At 41.0% G+C, this 15415-nt stretch overlaps 1 protein-coding gene across 1 annotated transcript in view; it reads right to left on the bottom strand.

Annotated features, from left to right (window-relative positions):
• RUNX3 (RUNX family transcription factor 3) overlaps positions 1–15415 on the bottom strand; it is a 105382-nt gene that overhangs the window by 17142 nt on the left and 72825 nt on the right. The window contains exon 4 of the mRNA XM_042440238.1: positions 10207–10371. Within this exon, the coding sequence (XP_042296172.1) occupies positions 10207–10371 (165 nt within the window). The remainder of the gene's footprint in view (positions 1–10206; positions 10372–15415) is intronic.

Below are 15415 nucleotides of genomic sequence, written 5' to 3'. Positions count from 1 at the left end.
CCTGCCTTTCTTAAAGTACTCCCCCTTCTCTGTCTTAAGAGCTGAATGGTATACAAATTGGTTTTCAAGCTCCTCAGCAGCCCCTTTCCAGATCAAACAACCATTTGCCTCTATTTTCGTACCAGTCTTGAAAAATAAAATTGTTCTTGGCTTGAGTGAATCAATACCAAGGAGCAATCGCTCAAAGGAAGCTAAATGTGCTGGGGCCTTCATAGGGTTGCCATATTCCCGTTCTCCCAAATCTGGGCAACCCGTTTGGCATAATATGCAAATTAATTCACATAATATGCAAATGATACACATTTAATTATGTCATTGCTTGCCTCTCTGATAGATTCAACCAGTGTGTTTCAGCCACAGAACTATTTATATAGTAAGCACTGATGTGGGAGAGCTGGTATAATGTAATGGTTAGAGTGATGTACCTGGAACAAGGAGCACCCAGTTCAAAACACAAAACTTTCTTGGTGGCCTTTGGCCAGTTACTACTTCTTGGCCAAATCAACTCTACAGGTTATTATTGTGGCAATAAGTGAAAAGAGGAAAGCCATGTAAAGTGGCCACGGATATTGCTGGTGCTATGAATGCTTAGCCTGAATTTGCATGGGGTGCTTCATTTTATGCCTTAATTTGTGCTCTTAAAATTTCATGCTATTACCCTATTGCAAATTAGAATAAAAATATGATACATTGAGTAAATATGATACTATTGTACTAAAAAGGCCAATGCTATTTTAGGCTGCATCAATAAAAGTATAGTGTCTAGATCAAGAGAAGTAATAGTGCCACTGTATTCTGCTTTGGTCAGGCCCCACCTGGAATATTGTGTCCAGTTCTGGGCGCCACAATTCAGAAAGGACATTGAGAAACTGGAGCGTGTCCAAAGGAGGGCGACAAAAATGGTGAAAGGTCTGGAAACCATGCCCTATGAGGAACGACTTAGGGAGCTGGGGATGTTTAGCCTGGAGAAAAGAAGGTTAAGAGGTGATATGATAGCCCTGTTTAAATATTTGAAAGGATGTCATATTTAGGAGGGAGCAAGCTTGTTTTCTGCTGCTCCAGAGAACAGGACCCGGAACAATGGATGCAAGCTACAGGAAAAGAGATTCCACCTGAACATTAGGAGGAACTTCCTGACAGTAAGGGCTGTTCGACAGTGGAATGCACTCCCTCGGAGGGTGATAGAGTCTCCTTCCTTGGAGGTCTTTAAACAGAGGCTGGATGGCCATCTGTCAGGGATGCTTTGATTTGGATTTCCTGCATGACAGGGGGTTGGACTGGATGGCCCTAGTGGTCTCTTCCAACTCTATGATTCTATGATTCTATGATTCTATATCACTCCATCTGTTAAGCTATTTCTTTGTGGAAGGAAAAGAAATACTTATTTCAAAACAAATGTCACTACAGACATTATTTTGCCCATTTAATGCCACCCTGACATATTTTGTTTTGAACTGGCAATAAAAAATCTTTTCTATATCTACCAGCCCAATATTGCTTTTATAACTGCATTCTGTACTGCCGTGTAATGCACACAGTAGCAATACAAATTATTTATTATGTATATTACATTGTGCATGTTATATAATGTATGCATGTTATTATACTCATAATAAATACAGATGCTATGCACATTTACTTAGGTTTAATTTTTATTTCGGACATGTATCTAAGCATGAGGTTCTAACCACTATACCACTGTAGTGGTAATCATGTGGCCGTCTGGAGACTGTTGGACTACAGCTCCCAGCTTTTCTCATCATTTGCTACACTGGCAAGGGCTGCTGGGAACTACAGGAGCCAAGCAATTCCCCCAGCAATGCCCTCAGCTCCATTCTAGCAAAATAGGGGGTGGCAGCAATGGAAGCAGCCAAGCACTTGCTTAGTTTTAAGCAGTTGCATTTGGCTCCTTCCTTACAAAAGTGCAACCTAGTTTATGTGATCTGGCAGAATACCAGATCTGCTCTGCAACCCTAAGCATGTTGGCTTGGTAATAAGTCCCAGTGAGCTCAAAAGGTTTTAATCCCTGGGAAAAAACATGTTTAGGATTGTTGCTCTTAAAAATGTAACCATCCAAAGTTTATTAAGAAGTTTCTTTGAGCATAGAGATGCTCTTCAACTTTACATTTAAAAAAAACAACAACCTCCAAATCTCTCAGACTAAGTTTGGAGGAAAAAAAGTGGCAGAGGATTGGAGAAGCAATGGGGTAAAATCTCTCTCATTTAGCCAACTAGAAAAATCTCTAATTATTAGATTTTTATACTTTCCACTATGGAACACATTTACCATTCTGTGAAGTGTCTTCAATTGCTCATACCAGAGTTGTGAAGGAAATGAATGTACAGCTCCAGCACCCTTACAAAACTGTACATCGTAGGAGTCCTTAGGGAAAAGCTATAAATATCTAGCAAATTCCTCAGTAACAGGATTTCAACTGAATGCTAGGAGCACTTGGTCATCTTGCATTCCCCATCTGAAGAAGGCAGAAAGCAAAAAGTTTATCTAAACAGTTTTAACACAATCCCTTGCTTTCATTTGTTTATGTACATGCTCTGGGCTTGGAAGTAACTTATTACTAATAACAGGCTAGTTGTCAATACTTCCTCTTTGCAGGAACTAAGATACAACTTAAGTTACATTTACCAGCTTAATAATAGAAAACATCACTTCCTTTTATGGTAAAATTATAACACAGTTTTTGTTACTTCATAGCTGTAGGATGTGTATATGTATCCACATTACTTTGGTGTGTTTTATGCCATAGGCTTGCAGCTTGTAGCATTTGGATGCTTTTCTAAAAAATAAATATATAAACCTTTCTATTTTAGTTACTTTTGAATAATGAGAAAGAGTTACTTTTAAAATGGCAATTTAAATGATAACTACTTACATTAAATTAGTTATTGGAATTGTAACTGCAACAGATTACTTTAAAAGGAATGTTCTGGCCTGTGCACATGCTTCTATGATTGGATTAAGACAAGCTTAATAAATTATGTTAACAGAATCATTATCAAAGTGGTCTTCTAATAGAATTTTCCCCAGATTATTTAAATGTATAAATAGATGTATTTATTTATTTATGCTGTCATAATCTGAGGCTGCAAACTGCATCATGTGCAAAAAGATGGCATTCACAGTATGTTCTGGATCACCTCAGAAAACAGCATTTTCTGTGTGGAAAATAACATTTCAGTGCAGAAATAGTAATTCCTGCACAGAAAATGTTGTTTTCAGTGCAAAACAACCGTGTGCAAATTTTGCGCCAAAAAAGTCTAGAATAGCGAATAACCTTTGAAAACAGCTTGGTTTTCACAGATTTTTGCACAGCGGGAAGACAATTGCTGAAATTGCATGTTGTTACCTCCAATAAGAAATTTAATAAAGAATTGCATGCCTAGTTTTTGCTCTAGTTAGGCTCTGAGAGCTTTTGTGGCAGAAGAGTGGGGTACAAATACTCAAATAAAATAAATCATTACAGTGATTCTAAGAGACATATCCATGAGATCCTATTATTGACTCTCCTGCTTAGGTCTAGCAAACTCAAAGTTGTGGCTTCTTTTAGTTAATCAATCCATTTGTATTATATTTTTAAAACCTTTTCCTACTGTATTCCATTTTTCAAAGCTTTATTGTCTTTTCTAATGAGTCATGTTGTTCCATGACATATTGATAGTATGGAAAGCATCGGTGAAAAAGCAGGGCTACAGCTGAATATTAAGAAAACAAAAATAATGATCACAGATTATTCACATAATAATGACAACATTATGTTGTTAAAGATTTTCTGTACCTAAATCCAAGTGAAGACTATAGTCAGGAATTGAAAATTAGAGTTGGAAGGGCAGCTATGGAGGGACTAGGTAAGAACCTCAAGAAATTTCATTGAATACCAAGTCCAGATTATCCTTCCCACTGAATTTCTGATTTATATGCATGTGAAAGATGGACGGTAAAGAAAGCTGTCGAGAAAAAAATCCCAACTCATTCAAAATGTGGCGCTGGAGAAGAGTTCTGTAGATCCAAAGAATGTCTAAATGAATAAATGCATCCAAGAGCATTTGAAGTCTCAATATTTATCATCCCACAATCTCTGTCTCACTACAGCAGAAAGTTATTGCCATGGTGAGTTGATTTACAGATGGCTATAAATATATTTATAAATATATAAATATAAATAAAAGAATCAGGTTCCATCTGATCTTGGGAGCTAAACCGTGTCAGTTCTGCTTACTACTTGGCTGGACACCGTTACATAGCTGAAGGTTATGTTTTGGAGGAAGGAACTGGCAATAACTATTTCTGAGTATTTGTTGCTCAAGAAAACCCTATGAAATTCATTGCATCTACATGAGAAATGAGGCGACTTGACAGTGCGCATGCGCGTACATATACACACGCATATACTGGTTGCAAGGCAACAGACCCATTGTCTCTGCACAGTATTGAGCAATATTCCCTGCTCTTTTGTTTCCAGATATTCAATTTGTTCCTTAGACTATTCTCTTCAGTGATTCCCGGCTTACTTTGGAACCTTCTTGACTTTTTTGTGGTCTGACCATGGATAGCCCTGTTTAAATATTTGAAGGGATGCCACATTGAGGAGGGAGCAAGCTTGTTTTCTGCTGCTCCAGAGAACAGGACCCAGAGCAATGGATGCAAGCTTCAAGAAAAGACATTCCACCTCAACATTAGGAGGAACTTCCTGACAGTAAGGGCTGTTTGACAGTGAAACACACTCCTTCCTTGGAGTGTAGTGGAGTCTCCTTCCTTGGAGGTCTTTAAACAGAGGCTGGATGGCCATCTGTCAGGGATGCTTTGATTAGGATTTCCTGCATGGCAGGGAGTTGGACTGGATGGCCCTTGTGGTCTCTTCAACTCTATGAATCTATGATTCTATGATTCTATGACTGCATTGGCTATGCTTTTTGTACTGACAGACCCTCTGTGTTTGATCCTTGGTGTTTCCAATGTCTGTTCCCTAGAATTACAGGTGCAGCTCTTAAGGGATTTGCTGCCCTGAAAAGGGATGCAGGGGACCTTGGTGATGAGAAGACTGCAGGTTATAGCAAATAAGAGCAATAATACATGCAGCAGATTAGTGCCCTTTTTATTCATAAGGATTTTCCTCTATTTTGGCAATGTGTAACTGGCCAAGCCTTTTTGCCAAAGTTATCAGTCTCTCTATCTCTCTCATTAGAGTTTAGAAAAGTTTTCTTTTCTTTTCTTTCCTTTCCTTTCCTTTCCTTGACAAAGAGCCATGGGAGCTGTAGTCCAAAAAGTAACTTTCCAAGATCATTCTCTAAGGCCTTGTCTAGCAATTGGGGCAATAGAGGGTCTCTCAAGAGGCCAAATTTGACGTTAGCATCACCTGATTTTTAAACCCTTATTCAAAGCACTGCATCATTTGACTATACCATCCTATCACAATTTATTTATTGCTTTTTAAACCTAAAGGTGGCCAAAGAGACTCACAACCATAACAGTATTTTAAAAACAAAAACGAAACATTATCAATATGACTTTTAAAAAGAGATCTTTGCAAAGGGTACAGGGTGAATCAAAAAGAATGGTGCAAAATAAATATTGTCAGACTAAAAATTTAACCAATGTCAAAAGCTTGTCTTAACAAATAGTTTTCACCAGCTAGGGACAAAAGGATCAGCCCATTTTTGGTTAGTGTTCGTTTTATATACTCTCAGTTATAAATCCATTTGCCCTATGTTTGGTTAACACCCCACCCCTAAGAGTTGTATATAAATTGCATGCATTTTCTCTAAAAATGCATCTACATATGTGTTTCACCTAAAATACAAACTGTTATACACAGTGTAGAGCCAAGAACTTCCCTATAAAATTTGAAGAAATGCATAATCTCAAGCATAGCTGCATTCTGTTCCATGCCAATTGGGGTTTGCTTAAAAATACAAACTAAGTGGGATTCTCCACATCACAAATCTGACCTTCCAAGCAAAAGATGTCCCGGTTTGTGCCTACTGACCCACCCACCATAGTTTAGAGATCTGGGGGAGCATGAAGAAGAGCAAACTCTGAACATCACAAAGCATCATATAATGCTATGGCTAATGGACAGAGATCACAGTGAATGAAATAGAAGTGAGGCAAACTATCTTGGCTCCATGCTTCCTTTGGAAGGGGAAAAAAAAGCAACACACAGTACAGTCACTTCCCTTTCCTCTCGCCCAGCTTCCTTTGGAAAACTGTTTTGCAGCTGTTCGACTTAACAGATTTTTTTTTGTCATTAAGAAATGGTTATTTTAAGCATTGGGAAGAACTTTCAGTGGCTGAGGAAGGACCTTTTAAAAAACCCGGTTCAGGCAATCAATTTAGAACAAAACCACATGCAACAAATACGCTTCTTATTTTTCATTTCCCCACTGTCAGAACAGGCTGCCGATTTTTTAACTCCATTTCTTGCCACACGTTTCTCCAGTGCCAGCTCTTAATAGTTTGATTATTTTTTAGCCATTAATTTATCCAGGGCCAGGATTGGGGTCTGGTTATTTGATTAATTTGTTTCCACTCATTTCACCAATGTTACTGACAACTCCTGATTTTTTCATTCCTGGAAAAAGTTATCTTTGTACACAGTTTGATGAATTGACCCTTTGGACTCTCAGTTTTCCCCAGCCTTTGGTTCAAGTCAAACAGGGTTGTTTATAGAGACCAGAGGGGAAACAAATTAGTGGATTATTTGCTACCAGCCTGGGTTGCCATGTAAAGGCTGCCATGTAAAGGTTGGCAGCAATCTCCAGGTTGGTGATGGTTTATTCCCCACAGCAAATGTCATTTCTACTGTTCAAAGTCACATCCACAACAAACAGTATCACCGCTTTAAGAGCCTAGAGGAGGCAGGCACGAGCTCTTGTGAAGATAGCATTTCACGTCTGGAATCAGTTCAATTATTTCATCTCAGAGACTAAACCTTCCGGGCAAATGAGGGGTGGAAAAAGAGAAAGATTTGGCAGCTTCAAGAGAACACAAAGGTGCACCACACACCCCAAGAGATGGGAGAATTCAAACCAAAGACAGGTAGGATTGTCAAGTGCATTCCAATTTGCGGAGTCCTCTTACAGCCACATTTCCCTACAAGAACTTGGAAGAATAGTGTGAGGTCTTTGTGCCCTCCTTGTTAGGTCAGGACATTCTCCTCTTGCTCTAGCTTATAATGGAAAACATATTTTGACAAAATGGGCAGAACAGCCTGGCGATGAGCGCAGGAAGTTGGTTGTCGGTACACACCAGATTCTTGTGTTTGAATTTAAAACTCAGGCAGTTGTGGTTATGGGAATTTGTATGTACATGTTTGTTCTGGGATGAAGACTCTGAGCCACAGGAATCACACAAGGTAGAGAGATTATCTGTTTTTTGGGAGTGGGGTGGGCTGATTTACCTCGATCACTTTTGTATCCACCTCCAAGGAGCTTGGAGCAGCGTAAATTGGGTTCGGACCATTTTTATCCTCATGAAACCTTTGGCTAAGCAGGCAATTTGAGCTAAGCAGAGCTGTGTATTCTCCCATAATGAGATCAACACTGATTGTTTTAATTGTTTTGCATTTTAAGGAATCATGTACTGACTTGCGTGACTTTAGAAAGCTTTTGTTTATTACTGAGTGAAACATTATTAACACTTTGGTGTTGTTGTGTGCCTTCGAGTCATTTCCGACTTATGGTGACCCTAAGGCGAACCTATCACAAGGTTTTCTTGGCAAGATCTTTCTTCAGAGTGGGGTATGCCTTTGCCTTTCAGAAGCTGAGAGAGTGTGACTTGCCCAAGGTCACCTACTGGCTTCCATGGCCAAGAGGGGATTTCAACCCTGGTCTCCAAAGTCATAGGAGATTATCACAAGGGGGAAGGGATAGGGACGGGATCACTCCCCTGTCCTTATTTCGTCCATGATCTGAGTGAAAGTGATTGCGCAAATCACTTGCACACTTCAGCCAGCTGAAAAGCACTTTCATCTGTTATGATATTAATGGGTTCTTCCATTAATACAAAAGACTGAAAGCGCTTTTCAGCCAGCTGCAGTGTGAAAATGATTTGCACAATCACTCTCACTTGTGCTTCCCTGGTGGGTCAAATGCGGGTCATGTGTGAAAGTCCTTTCTGCAATCGGGCGGAAAGGACAGGACAAGGATAGGACAATGATGTCCTGTGATAATCTCCATAGTCTAAAGCTCAAACCACTACATCATGCTGGCTCTCTTACTAATGCTTATTTATACCTTTCTGGATCTCTTGAAGATCCAAACATGACTTTTTAGGGAATCATTTGATGGTTATAATATACATGCCATTACAAGAGTGACAGAGTACTTTTATTCGCATCAAGCAGTGTATAAAATGCAAAATGCAAGCTTCTACATTACACAGAACTCTTCTTCCAAATGGATGAAATGATTTCAAGTTGCTTGACAGTTTTCACATTGCTTAAAATGGATGCATACTACTGAACAGTCCTAAGAAATGATCAGTCCATCTCTTCCAAAGTTCTGTCCTGATAGTAAGTTAATTTCACAATGTATCTGGTTATCCATATTACAAAAATGTTGCAGTTCAAATGCCATCAACAACTTTTGCTGTCTAGATAGTAATTATGGGCTGGCAGACAGAGAGATGGAAAACACATAGGCGGGGTACAGACCGCCGCTTTGCAGCGGTCTGCCGCTGCCGCCAGTAGGTCCGCGGGGGAGCCGGAGCCTTCACACGGCCCGACTCCCGCGCGGACCGAAAAAGAAGCTCCAAAATGGAGCTTCTTTTTCCGTCGCGTTTGCGACGTAGCGAGGCGCCAGGGGCGCACTCGCTACGTCACAAGCGGTGCGACGCGTACGGACGCTCAGCGTCCGATACGCAAAGATGGCGCTGGCCATGTAGAAGGGCCGGCGCCATCTTGTACGGACAGAGTCCGTACTAGGCCCAGGGGCGTCTGTAAGAGACGCCCCTTTTTTAAAATGGGACGTCCGGAGGACGTCCCAAATGGCGGTGCAGAAAGCACAATAGTGAATGGGTACACACTAACACATATCTTCACATTCTCCTCCAATTACAGTAAATTATTTGGTGCCAGAAAAATTGGGGTTGACTGTAAAAAAGGGGACATTGGCTAGAATCCTATTGATAAATTTGTTCTGTGCATTCAAGTTGTTTCCAGCTTATGGCAACTCTAAGGTGACCTTATCAAAGGGCTTTCTTAGCAAGATTTGTTCACACTAGGTTTGCCTTTGCCTACTAGTGCATGGTGTGCCATGGTGAAGAAGGCAAATGGTGAAGAATGGGGCTTGCATAGATGAATTCAAGCCACCCATATAGACAAAGTGACTCCTCCATATACTATTGTAAAGCTTATCCAAATAGGAATGAGAGTTTAAAATGAATGAAGTAAAAATAACAACACTACCAGTAACACATTGCTTTGTGCAGTAAAAACATAATTGACTAGTAACATGATTACTCTGTGGGTGCATGTGTTGTACGATGATATGCCTAAAATGTTGCTTTTAGTGGGGGACATTTTAACATTAAGAGAAACTGTTAAAATGTAAATAAAAAGCACATGATTAGTAATGAATAACCTGAGACTTACAGTGGACCCTTGGCATTTGCTGGGTTTTGGTTCCAGGACTCTGGCCCCTGCATACCAAAATCTGAGGGTGCTCAAATCCCATTAGATACAATGGCACAGTAAAACACCTGTCCCTTATATAACATGGCAAAACCAAAGTTTGCTTTTTTTAGATTAAAAAAAATATTTTCAAGCTATAGATGTTGAATCCATGGATGCAGAACCCTTGGATACAGAGGGCTGACTTTACTCTGCTAGTAATGAATAATAAGAATTGAGTCAGGTTTTTTTTTTTTTTAAGTACATGTTGCTGTGTGCCTTCAAGTCGTTTCTGACTTATGGTGACCCTAAGGCCCCTATCATGGGGTTTTCTTGGCAAGATTTGTTCAGAGGAGTTTGACCATTGCATCCCCTGAGGCTGAGAGCATGCAATTTCTGTAAGGTCACCCTGTGGGTTTCATGACTGACTGGGAGTCAAACCTTGGTCTCCAGAATCATAGCCCAACACTCAAACCACAAGCAACTTTTTAAAAAATAATGTGACTTGACAGTGAATCCTTGTCCAGCTCTAGATTTGGTGGAAGGGACCACAACCATCGGCAAAGGTACCAGGTCTTACCTTGGATCTGGCTTTGAGCTTGTGTTCCAAAGTGCCCAGGAGTGGTCAGGGTTCCTCGGGGGTTCGGGGTTGTGGGGTTGACTCTCATAGAGTGCCGCAGCCGCTCCAGTTCTCCAAAACGATCGGGGAAGGATTTTGCTTGCTCTTCCAGCTTTTGCCTGTGCCCTGAAACAGTAAGGGAAATAAATAAGAAAATAAACGCACCACTGCTTCTATTGAAAAAAAGCTCCTATTGCTAGTCATTTATTTCCAATACATAGCTCACCAAAGCAGAGGAGGCTGGGGCCAGATGGGCAGTATTCCCCATCAGGTGTAGTTGTTGATGGGCAACTCCTAGGCTTCCGTTTTCCCATCTTATGGTTCTAAACCAGCTTTGGAAAAGACAGTCATTGAGATGGAAAGCTATCATCTTAACAAACTCAGGACACATAGCCCTTCTACTAAAATCAGGCCCAAGGAAACATGGGCAGCCCAGATGCCAACTGTTGTGCAAGGATGTTGGAAACCTTGCTCTACTTCTGGGTGGGCAACTGTGGAAGGCTAGAGAAGACCTTGGAGGGCTTGAGCATCCACTGGAACCCCACTACCAAAAAAGACCATTTCCCCCCTCCAAATACCTTTTTGGGGGTATGGGGGACATTTTCACCACATTTGTAGGCCATGTTTTTAAAACAGGGAGTGAGCAAAAAAGCACTTACTGTTCAATTCCTAGTTCAGCAAAAGTTTCTCTGGAGCCTAAATTGACCCAACTCTTGTCCCCCAACAAGGTGGAGGAGGCCTTTGGGAGCAATTTTTTAACAACCTTGATTCCAAAGGGCACAAGAGGGCACTCTGAACATGGGGAAAATGCCCTCCATAGTCCCTAGAGGGCACCTGGAGGACATTTTTGAGTCTTGGTGACCCAGGAAGGAGGGTCTGCACTTTGCCCACCCTTGTTGCACCATATGAATAGTGGTACAACAGTGGTACAGGGGCAAGTTTTGTAGTGGAAGTGTTCATCAGAGCTGCTCCTACAACCATACCTCAAAGAAGAGGGTTTTTTAAAATAAAAAAAGGGCAGGCATCTGCCTTGATTCATTTTAACAAGCCAGTTCTAGCAGTTTTAATTTCCAGCAGGCAGTTAAGAGCCAAGATAATGGCTCTTAATTGCCATTAATTCAAGAACAAGCCACTCCAAGATATTTTGCATTACAACAGGAACAGTTCACAACAATATGTATAGCTGGGAACATTTCATTTTCATCTCAGCAATGGTGTGGACTGCAACTCAGCTCAGAGGCAGGGGCGTTACTAGGGTGGTGCAAGGGCTGCGGACCACACCAGGTGACACCCTAAGGGGCTGACACTACTACTCCCCAAACAGCTGCCTTTGGATAGAAATGGACTGTTGTTTGCCTGTGTCCCTGAAGAGTGGGGTGAGGATCAGTAGGAAGAGAAAGGAGAGGCCCCAGGTTTTTTCTTGAATTAAATTAAATTTTCTTTAAAAATATCACATCTTAGCAAATTTTCACTTTAACCACATGAAACAATGTATGTGTAAATACATGTAGGCTGTGCATGCAATATTGTAATTTACAAGTATAATTTTAATTTTGCTAGTTGTCAGAACTATTGCTGTTACAGTGGGACCTTGTTATCCGCTGGGGTTTGGTTCCAGGATCCCCCATGGATAACAAAAGTCCCATTAAATATAATGGCATAGCAAGATGGTGCCCACTATATCAAATGGCAAAATCAAGGTTTGCTTTTTGGAATTCATATTTTTTAATATTTTCAAACCATGGATGCTTGAATCTGTGTATAAAAAAACTGTGGATGAGGAGGGCCAACTGTACATTCAGTGACATATGAGCTTTATGATTTATGAGTAACATTAGTACAAAAACCATTACTAAGGATTCTGTATGGTGCAATATGGGAGGTCAAGGGAGGGATGACACCATGAGTTACTGCACTGCGTGATGCCAACCCACTGCTCAAAGGGAAGAGGAAGGCTTGAAAGAATGGCACATGACATTATTGTCTTTGCTTATCAAAAAGCAACAGTGGTTTGGCGCTAGGAGTCCTGGCTCCATGCCACCATCATGCATGCATAGACTAGGTCTCCACTACTGTCCATCCATGACATGTGGGAGCAGACTTTAACTTTCTCCAAAGTTACCAACATTTTGGGGCTTATTTATTTTGTGATTCCTCAACAGAGACAACCAAGCCCAAGGAATTCAATTTATATTTACATAATAATTTATATTATAAAATATCACAGGCGCCATCTCGCATGATGATTATTCCATCCCCCCTCCTGTTTGTCTCTCCAGAATGTGGCAGATTTTGAGCTTCGGGAGAGCAAAATGTACCTCAGACCCTCAACAAAGCGCTACTGACTTTGCTCCTTTCATGTCCAGCAGGGCGTTTTTAAACTTGGACAGATACTATTTTGCATTTGGACCCCCATGACATCACGATGTGAGCATGTTGGCTTCCCCTCCCTACAAATAAGAAGATCCATATCGCTACATCAAACGCATGAAATGTTTTCCATATGGAAGGATGGATGTGAATCTGATACTGCAGGCAGTAATAAAAAGCACGCTGGTAGTTTGGGGCATTTTGGCACGAGGCAGAGACATTGGAAATGCAGCATGGAAGACTGGAAATTTATCCCTTAAAGCAGGGGTGGGCAAAAGAGATCGCTGGGTGATTTGCAGTAGATTTCTGACTCTCAATTGTTTAACAAAATCAACATTAAAAAAAGAGCTCTCCTTTGCAAATGAGTTTGTTGGAAAAGTGCATGTAGAGGGAGAATGAAAAGGGGGTTTCTGTGCAAGAGGTCTTTTCAGCATGCTTTTGATGCTGATCAATTCCTGGGTTGAACATGTACTAAGAGGCACCCTATTCTTCAACTCTTAAGCGTACAGCTACATGTGTGAGCAACTAACCTGTATGTGGTTCTGGTGGCTAGACTTCAGGGATCTGGTAAACAAACAAACAATGAAGTAACTCTTGCATGTCTGAGGTTTGCTTTCCCCATGGAGAGGGAATGAAAAGTTAATCTTTTCAAAGATAAAACGGAGGCTAAGCTGGAACCCTCCCTACTGTCCTTCCACTGACAGAAAAATATATTTTCATTTAGGTAGAGCTATAACTAAAATTAGATAAGATACTACAAAATCAAGATATGCAACTAAGCACTAAAGTTAGACTCCTCCATGCCAATGTATTGCCCACCACCATTTATGGAAGGGAGAGTTGGACAGTGAAGAAAGCCAATAAGAAGAAAATCAATTCATTTGAGATGAGGTGCTGGAAAGAGGAGCCAAACAAATGGGACCTTGAACAGATCAAGCCTGAAATCCCCCTGGAAGCCAAGATGATCAAGTTGAGGCTGTCATATTTTGGCCACATCATGAGAAGGCATGAGTCATTGGGAAAGATAATAATGCTAGGAAAGGGAGATGGCAGCAGAAAGAGACAAAGGCCACATGCCAGATGGATGGATTTGGTCAGGAAGGTCACAGATAAGAATTTGCAGGGGCTGAGCAGAGCAGTGGAGGACAGGAGGGTTTGGAGGGACCACAAAGTTGTCATAAGTCAAGGATGAGTCAAGGGCAGTTAACAACAACAACAACAACAACAACAAGGGCTTTAGCAATTGTCTAGCCACTGAGGAAGAACCCTTTGTCTGATGGATACTGTCCTTTTTATCGATGGGTTTTTAAATGGTTTTAAATTAAATTCACTTTTAATATTATAACTTCTTTTTCTTTGTTTGAGCCCTTCAGCTAAAAAAGGCTCCCACAAGAAATGTACAGTTGATTTGACAGTTCCTTGCCCTCAGGCATACAAGTCTAAATAGGAAATGACACACAAGGGGCTTTATTACACTTGGCTCTTCTAAAATAGCATTGTTTCTAAAAAGGCTATGCAATCGGGATTCCTCTCTTCCCTTTTGCACATGGAGCCTTTCCAGGATTGCAACCTTTGCTTGTTCTAAAAGCATATCATGCACAGGACTTGAGATTGCCCACCCAGTACCACCCTGTACCTCCTCCAAGTCCCTGCCCCTTTTCCTGGTCTGACATTCATGCGTTCACACACACAAATGCCACCTCTGAAACATAAGTGAAAACAGTCTTATGTTTAAAAAGGCCTTTCTTCCCCTTGTGTGGGGATGGGGGAGCCCTCAGATTTGGGATAAAGTGGCTGCTGGTTTTCATCTGCCAGCAATTAATCAGGTCTGATTCTCTGAGCAACACAACAAGGCAGAACAGGGCTAATGAAATGCAGGGGACCCTTGGTATCTGCTGGGTTTGGTTCCTGGACCCCCATGGATACCAAAATCCATGGATGCTCAAATCCCATTAAATACAACAGCATAGTAAAATACCACATAAAATGCCACAATCAAGGTTTGCTTTTTGGAATTTATATTATTTAAAAAAAACATTTTCAAGCCATGAATGGTGGAATCTGTGGATAAAGAATCTGTGGACAATGGAGAGCTGACATTAAATGTTCTTTCCCCCCAATTGTAAGGAGATTGTCACACTGGCAAAAAAGATGGGAGCATAGCAGTATGCCCCCATCAGTATTGCGCAACAACACGATGTTGCGTAACATCGCAATTGTCCCGCGATTGTCCCATGAATAAAATGAGATTCTACCGCTGCTTTTTATTCATGGAAAATCCCCGTGGAAAATTTGCAGGTTCGTGCATGTGTGTTTGTGTGTGTGTGTGTGGGAGAGAGAGAGAGACTCTGGAACTGGGCTGGCAAAGAAGGTGTGATGGAAGGACAGTGAGCAAAATGTTGCCTTCTTGGTTTCTCTGAGAAGTCCTAGTTTTTTGGGAGGGGGGTGTTGTTATTTGCCAAGAGGGAAAAAAGTTTGAAAGTGTTGCAGTTCCTTTGCCAATTGAAAGGAAATCAAATTGAAATGTGCACCCCTTCTCCTTCTCATTTGATCATGGGGCACCTAAGTCACACCCTAAGCTTGCCCATCGACCATTCCCTGACCACCCAAAATGGGCATAAAGCATAATTGAACTTTTGCACTGGGAACTGTAGCAGAACAATAATGGGAAAGGAGATCATTAATGGCTGTTTTGTGTTACTAAAAAGAAAAACTTTCAAAATGGTCTCTCACAGGGAGAACAACAAAAGAGGAATGCCCAAACTACAAACCCCAGGATTTTGTAGGATAGAGCCTTGGC

This window comes from Sceloporus undulatus, chromosome 9 (genome assembly GCF_019175285.1).
Source record: "Sceloporus undulatus isolate JIND9_A2432 ecotype Alabama chromosome 9, SceUnd_v1.1, whole genome shotgun sequence".
NCBI lineage: Eukaryota > Metazoa > Chordata > Lepidosauria > Squamata > Phrynosomatidae > Sceloporus > Sceloporus undulatus.
This window is presented reverse-complemented; position numbering and strand designations above follow the sequence as displayed.